The 7,887-nt window shown below is 37.6% G+C and overlaps 1 protein-coding gene across 2 annotated transcripts; it reads left to right on the top strand.

Moving 5' to 3' along the window:
- The first annotated feature begins 478 nt into the window (after nucleotides 1–478).
- On the top strand, nucleotides 479–2,693 carry LOC106425015 (variant surface antigen E-like). 2 transcript variants are annotated; one of them, XR_001284986.3, is made up of 5 exons: nucleotides 489–1,022; nucleotides 1,353–1,482; nucleotides 1,569–1,857; nucleotides 1,936–2,161; nucleotides 2,239–2,693. XR_001284986.3 is itself a non-coding variant. In XM_048759174.1 (3 exons), the coding sequence occupies exons 1-2, from the start codon at nucleotides 576–578 to the stop codon at nucleotides 1,356–1,358; spliced, it is 453 nt and encodes a 150-aa protein (XP_048615131.1). In that variant the 5' UTR covers nucleotides 479–575; the 3' UTR covers nucleotides 1,359–1,482; nucleotides 1,569–1,754. The 2 variants fall into 2 exon arrangements, 1 of the variants encoding a protein (XP_048615131.1); XM_048759174.1 differs by lacking the exons at nucleotides 1,936–2,161; nucleotides 2,239–2,693 and having other exon boundaries at nucleotides 479–1,022; nucleotides 1,569–1,754.
- The last annotated feature ends 5,194 nt before the right edge of the window (nucleotides 2,694–7,887 follow it).

Below are 7,887 nucleotides of genomic sequence, written 5' to 3'. Positions count from 1 at the left end.
TATTCTCGACAAGTTTGGTTTCTATGACTGGCACTCAATTACTAAACGAAATCGCCCAGGCAGTTCGATCTCTTGTCCAGCTCTATCAATTGAACTACGTTCGGCTTGATCCTCGAAAGAGGTACGTAGGCAGCATTTAATAAGGTTCAGTCTGAAATCAATCAAAAACATTTTTGTATCTTTTTCGTCTTTTGTTATCGAGCTGCGAGTCAACTAGGTTTAAGGTTTTAGGTCACCAGAACTAGGTAACTCGCTGACAGCCTTTGCGGTCAAAGCTTTTATAATCTCTCGTAATGATCGTAACGCTCTTACGCGGATTCGAAATAAGATCTACTGTTTTCTCTAAATTCGTTTTGTTATCTTTTCATATTTTTCGCATATATTTGGTCACTTGTCGTTGGCTCCGCAGAGATCCGGGACCTCTGGGAAATTAGTGTTTTCCTGGTTTCTTAATTTAAACGGAAATCGACAGTGCGAATTTCGGTTCTCACACATTACACATTTATATTTAAAAAACAAATTAAGCATCATCCCTTTCTTCTTAACCTAATCTCACTCCTCACGGAACTAAATCGATGTTTGCGATCGGTATATCACTAAAAGGTCACGCAGGTGGTCGTGGCACGAGTCACGGTGGGAGTACCGGTAGTGGTCGCGTTAGGAGTCAAGCTGGTGGCGTTAATAGCTCTTCCGGAAGAAGTTACTCTGCCTCGAACCCAAGCTTTTCTAATTCAAGAGATTTTGTGTCTCTCCCTGTACAATACGCACATACTCAAACTTCTGTCCCAGAGAATTCCCCGACGCCGGAGCCTCAGCGTCATCCACCGCACTTCCCTGCTTCCTCGCCGACTAGTGATGATTCTTATTTTCCAACGGAACACAACCCTCATCAAACGCTGAATCAAAACCCAAGTTCTCAACCGCCTCAAAATCCAGTGACTCTGGATGATTTGCTTGCAATTCCTAGACGTGAGAACTATCTTCCAGTCTTATCACCGGTTCCAAAAGACGAGTACTACTTGGTAAAGAAGTTCACTTTATTTATATTGAATTTGGATTGTGTTTGGTTACTTTATCTGCTTTAGAGTACACTATACTCGATTGTGGATTTATATGTTTTGTCTCAGTCTGGCCTCTTCTATTCTCGCTTAAAGTTTTTTTCATTTCATTTTGTTGTTCTATATAAGTTGTAAGCTTTGCCTAAGTGCGCCATGGCTAGTTCTTCTATCAGTTTATGGTTTATTTGCTTCATAACTGTTAAATTTTTGTGCTATCTTGTTTATATTTGAATTCTTGTCTGACTTTATTTCAATGGATTGAATGTGTAACAACTTTAATTTCTCATCTTCTAGGTTTGATCGTGATGGTGGGAAACTGGCTCGAAAGATATGAAAGCTCTTAAAATCCAAATTTAACTCTCCTTATTACTGCTGGTCAGAAACTCCCCTTAAATTTGAACGTCAATATTTTGAAGACTTCGCGGTAAAAAAAAAATCCTTATTTTAACTAACATACTTTTTTGTTTCAAACTTGCTTAGTTAGTTACATACAAATTTGTTGATGTGTAGCAAGGACATCATTTGGATAGCTCGATCACTACACTTGTACGAGATGAGGTTGATATCATCTGTTTAAATCGGATGAAAGGAATGGTGTGCCAAGAAAAAGAAGAAAGGCATACGACCACTTTGGATTGGAGATACATTATGGAAAAATATGTGTTCCTACTGGGCCACTGATGCAGCCAATAAAAAGAATAAAACTACATCAAAATGTCGGAACTCTGACCGTAGTGGACTTGGACCTTTCAAGCACTTTGCAGGAAAAATGTCTTTCTTATGGGTTCAACAAAATATGGTAACATAGATCAAAAAGTAACTTAGCCAATTATAAGGTTTCAAATTTATCTATCTGACGTTTATTTTATGATTTTAGGATGAAGAATTGGGAAGACCTGTGAGTATTGGAGAAGTGTTTATAAAGACACATACAAAAGCTGACGGTACATTTAGTGATTTAAAAGCTCAGCAAATAGCCCAAGCTTATGAAAAAAACTAGACAATAAGTTGTCCCAGGCAGAACAACGCTTTTGTGAGAATGATCGTGAGAGTTCTTATATTCCCGAGCTTGCCCAAATGAAATGAACTAGATATTTCTTGGGGTAAACCATTTCACAATTTTAAAATTTGAATATAGTTTTGTTAGTTATTAATAAGTGAAAGATTTGATTATTTCCAGACTACTACTTTAGATATGAGAGGATGTGAGTGTGGATTTGGTAGCCTTCTTCAACTTTATGGAAACAAAAAGAGAAAAGGAGGTCCATGAAGTTCAACTTCAAAATTCTCAACGTCTAATTGAAGAGCAAGCAACTGCTAATGCTCGATGTGATGCTGAAACCGCACCAGCTAATGCTATATGTGATGCTGAAACCACAGCTAGAGCTGCTGAGCAACAAATCCAAATAAATATTTTGAAGATAGTGGTCACCTATATGCAAGGTAAAGAACCAACATTCTCAGATTTTATGACCGCATCACCTCTATCCGCAGCAATTACTTAAATGCCATAAGTAGTTCATAACTTATAGTTGTTTTTTCTATAAAAGGAAAATCTAAATATTTTGTATTTTGTATTGTAAGCTTTAAGGAATTCAATAGATGTTCCAAAATTAATATCTGACTTGGATTTTATTAATTTTCTAATTTCAGATTATAATTTTAGCAACTAAACATACAAATAATGTTGTTACAAATTAGTTATTATGCTAACTACATTACCACAACATACGAATAACATAGTTGTTAAGTAGTCACTCTATTATGTGTAATTGCAACTACACAAAAAGGCAGTTGCAACTTAGTCATTATGTTTTGTGACGATATTGCAACTCTCAACGAATTATGTAGTCACAAATCATTCCCTATATTTTTTTTAATTATATTGTTAAATTGTTTCATCAATTAGGGAAAGCGTTGACGGGAAAAGAATGGAGGAGAAGTGTGGATAAGGGGAATAGCTACAAAATGATAAAAATGTATGCATGATTCTAGTGACAGAGAAAAATTATTGATTCAAATCTAAGGATAATTTTATTGAGAATGTATAAAATGAGAAGAAGGGAAAAAAATGAATTAATCAAATCTTCCATGTTGAATATATGATATAGAACAAGCTCCAAAGTTAAAGAATCACTAGAGTTAAAGAATCACCGGCAATTGAGTAAATAAGGTTAGGATTATAGTTAAAGAGTCTGAAATAGTCAAATCACCGGCAGGAGAGTGAAGAAGGTAAAGCATTGTGATTTTTTTTTCAAATACTTAAAAAGTTTGAAGGTTTCGAGAGTAAAAAGAAATGAAAAAGTTAGACTCGAATTAGATGATATTATTTGGGACTGGGATAATGAGATAATATTAAAAAATTTAGTGTAAACCGAATATGTTATTCACATGAGTTTTTGGTTTCTGTGTCAAAAGATATTTTGAGTTTCTTACCGAAAGAAATATCTGACATGCATGATATGTCTCACAATGTAAATGCTTTATGTAAAAATGCCATCACTATAATTACTCGGGAATTTTCATGTTTACCGTTCGGTTGATATCATTATTCATGTTTACCATTATTAAAGAGACACTTTCAAAAATATATTCTTTATTAATAGGTAAATGATTTTTATACCCTTACTATATATAATAAATAATTATTTAAATAAATAAAACAAAAAAAATTATGTTTTCAAATTCGAACTGTTTTATTTTTGAAATTCAAAAATTGTTTTTAAACTATTTTTAAAATTTTTTTTAAAAAAATAAAATGTTTATTTGTATATTTATTAGAACCCTAAACTCCATGATGTTAGGAGTTTTCAAGGTTCATAAGACAAATGATGTAGTATAAAAGATTGTCGAACCAATTCTAAGGGATTTCAAAGCACTGAGAATGCAAGTACTCACTTAATCTAAGTGCAACCGGTGATTTAAAAGATTTCTAAACTAATGATTAATGTTAATGCAGTTGCAGAATAATAAAATCGATAAATAAAGTAACTTTCTTGACTAAAAAAAAAAGAGAACTCATGGACATAGGGATTAGACCTTGGGTGATCAAGTTTCGAACTAAGGATGACAAACGATCAATCAAACTATCAACCTTAAGCTTAGACACAGTTCTAAACAAGCTCTATGTCTAGATGAATGTTCATTTACTAACACATTTCAAACATCAAATGTCTTTGGTTGAATAATATGAAAGCAATCATTACTAACAAGTCTAATGGCTATCTTAGCATCTCTAACAACAAATGTCTTTGGCAAAGTATGCTAAAAGCTTAGAAGAGTTGTCTCAGGCATTTCATCAAACACATTTTGGGTGGAAAATACCTAAAGATCAACTTTTGAGAGGCCAACTCAGAAGATGTATTATGAATACTCTACTAGCAAGGACTAAGAATGATCTACACTAAAACATCCTAGCTCTAACCTAATCACCCTTGATCTCCCTAACCCATGAATTCCAAAGAGTGATTACTCACTAATCTCCATGATTCCTCTTAAACCCATATTGGATTTCAGATTAATCATGTAGAGAAATACAGAGAATCGATATGAAAACAACAGGATTGCAATAACAAAAATGATCAATTGAATCAAAGAGATGAACTTTCCAAGAGGTTTTTGGTGGTTTTCTTAAGATAAAAGATAATATGCCTCCAATGGCTTGCAAAAGGTACTTAAACCTAGGTTTAGAAAGTGGAAAACGTGCATAACAAATGACCAAAAGGCCCTTGATTAATCATAAGTTCGACCAAATAATTGAAGCGCAGCGACCTCAGCACGTCGCTCCGGGAGGTCTCTCTGGGTGTTGGGAGCGACCTCGGCACGTCGCTCCGGGAGGTCGCTCCCGGCTTGTTCTTCGTGCCTCAAATTGACACAAACCCGAGCGACCTCGGGGTGTCGCTGTGTTGACCTCGCTCTGGAGCTGGAGCGACTTCGTGTCGTTGCTCTAGGAGGTCGCTCCGGGTCTATTTTTGCACTCCAAAACGATGAAATGGCGAGCAACCTCGTGAGGTCGCTCTGGTAAGGTCGCTCTGAGAGGTAAGGCACAGCGAGTTCATGGCGTCGCTCCGGTAGGGTCGCTCCCATGCACTGCTCATCTAATGATCACCTTTATCACCTCTTTTGAGTTCCAAATGCACTCAAATGTCTCCAAGAACTCCATGTGGTACTCCAATACCTAATAAAGACTCATGTATGCAAAATGCAACCTAAACATGGCTAAATCCTAGTCTATATGATCAAAATGCACATGGGTGAATGGATAACACAATGGAAATATGCAAGATATCAACTCCCCCAAACTTGTTCTTTTACTTGTCCACAAGTGAACTTTCTAGAACTCATAGGGAGAGAGGTTTGAAGGTGAGAGCTCATAGCCAAAAGAAACACATCTAGCACTCAATTCAACATCTAAATCCAACATGAGCACACTCTCTTATTATACTCTAGCTTCTCTAGGTCTATCTCAACTCCTTTTGCCCTTACAATCATCATCAAGCATCCACACATTCAAATCAACCAACTCTCACATTCATTAAGCAATAAACATCAGGTGCATTCTTGCAAATGGTCAATTGGTCCAAATCATTTGGTTGGGTAAGGGAAGACTTTTTATTCAAGTGAGTCAAGAGGTTCAAGATACATGATCTTTAAGGTGGTTTACTCTCAAGACAAGTAGCCTTGACATTGCACATAATATATCTAAGAAAGGGATCAGCCCATGCATACAATGCTCCATCTCCATTGTTCTACCCTTTTCCCAAACATACAAGTTACACAATCATTTCCCAATGTCAAACTCAACTCACATCTCTCACCAAAAGATCCTAAGAACATTTTTCACATAAAACTCTTTCTCTTTGAAATCTACGAGGGATTTTTTTTTTCTTTCACGATTTAAAAACATTTCTTAGCTCCTAACAACTTTGCTAGCCCCCTTTTTCTTCTTTTTTTATTTTTTTATTTTTTATTTTTGGGGGCCAAGACTTTTCATAAACTTGAGCTAGATGTTTATCTACTTATCCCAATAAGAGTATTTACTTAAACACAAAGAGTCTATTCTTTTCCTTCAAACTTTTCATGCTCCCAAATCATAATCACAACACTCACCCCCCACCTATAGCTAAACAATAGAGTGCCTAATCTAGCAAGAATGAAGATCAAGCATTTTCGTTCCCGATACTCTCAACATTATGCACATGTAAGACTTTCCGAAAAAGGCCTCACTCATCAAATAATGAAAGCTTAAAAGGAGGAAAGGGTTTTGGGAGTGATCTACCACTCGAGTTTGTCAAAAAGATTGGCGTAAAGGATGTGACAACTCAAGTGTGTATAGCCATGACTCAGTACACAAGGGACCATGAGCAAGAAGCATTAAGTTCGTTCAGTTCAAATAAAGTTGTAGTTGGCATCAAAGATTGAGTTTCAGCAACTAATGAGATTCAAGAAGAGTTTTCAAGCCTCGAAACATACAAGATTTTTTGAGAGATGCAATAGCTATTCAAGCGCGAGGTAGTGTTCTTTACAAGGCATTTTAAATCATTGCTCCCAATGCAAGTGAATGCAACCTATATGCTCTAGACTCTCCTAAAAATGCAAGTGATGTAATCTATATGATTTTTTTTTTAATGCAAAAAGGTATGTATGCAAGACTCAATGCAAAATCATCAAAGCAAACATGATCAAATACTTGGTACCTCCCCCAAACTTAAGTTACACAGTCTCTGTGTTGTCAAGTAGAAAAAGATACCCAAAAGAAAGCTAATATGCAAAAAATGAAATGGTATATACAAGGGAAAGTAATGAAGTACCTTCTACGGATAGTGAGTAGGGGTAGATGCCCCAGCATCGTCGTCGTCATGTGGGAATGTGGTGTAGTAACCACCTGGTGCTGAGCTGTAGCCTCCAAACCATGGCTGGCTCTGAACCTCATCAATCTCGACCTCATTATCAGAAGAGGCTAGGGATGGGGACTTGTTTCCTGAGGTGGAGGGTTCAATGGGTGGGTTCCTCCACTTGCGCTAGAGCTGTCTAGCAGTGAGGGGGAAACCAAGATCCGCAGGCTGAGGTGGAGGCTGGGGGACTGATGTATTCGCGAAGGCGAAGACTGCTGAGCTACATCCAGCTATTCCTCCCCTGGTCAAGACATCAGCTACTTTCTTCATGAACTTGGTTGAAGTCTTTGCTTGCTTCTTCACAGTCTTGCTAAGCGCCTTGCAATTGTCTTTCAGCTTTTATATCGTCATGTCTTGTGCTTTGTTCCATCTCTGAAGTCGACCAATATGCTCATGAGCGTCACGAAGCGCACCAGGAGGAAGAACTCCAGCATATGGCTTGAAGTAGTAGCGCGGAGGTCCATAGACGGGTTCAGATGCTTCCGTAGCAGGTTCGTCATGTCTCGTCGGGGCACTCCTTTTCCTTGGTGCAGCAATGGGACCGAGAGACCCGTGCTCTCCAAGAAAGTCTTCCTGGAAAATGTTAAAGCTGATAGCTCCAAGTCTCTCTAAGCTCGCCAGGTCCTTGTTTGGAAGAACCACGTCAACAGGCTTGCCTTTCAAGTAGTAGTAGTATACGTATTTCTTCCCATACATCCCGCTGAAATAAGTGGCAATCCTCAAGTAAGTGCCATCAATGAATCTAGGTCCTGCTACGTCCTTTCCCAAGGGAACATTCATAAATTGAAGCAGTGGTGTGATCAACCCGCCAATTCCAACCTTTGGGCGCGAATCAGAGGTGTATCATGCCCAGTCTCGGTAGTGCTCGAGACGACTCACGAAGAAACTGACCATCCCAAAGGTAGCATAGATGTCGGTGCTTGGAAGAGGCAACA

Source organism: Brassica napus, chromosome C5, assembly GCF_020379485.1.
Source record: "Brassica napus cultivar Da-Ae chromosome C5, Da-Ae, whole genome shotgun sequence".
NCBI lineage: Eukaryota > Viridiplantae > Streptophyta > Magnoliopsida > Brassicales > Brassicaceae > Brassica > Brassica napus.
This window is presented reverse-complemented; position numbering and strand designations above follow the sequence as displayed.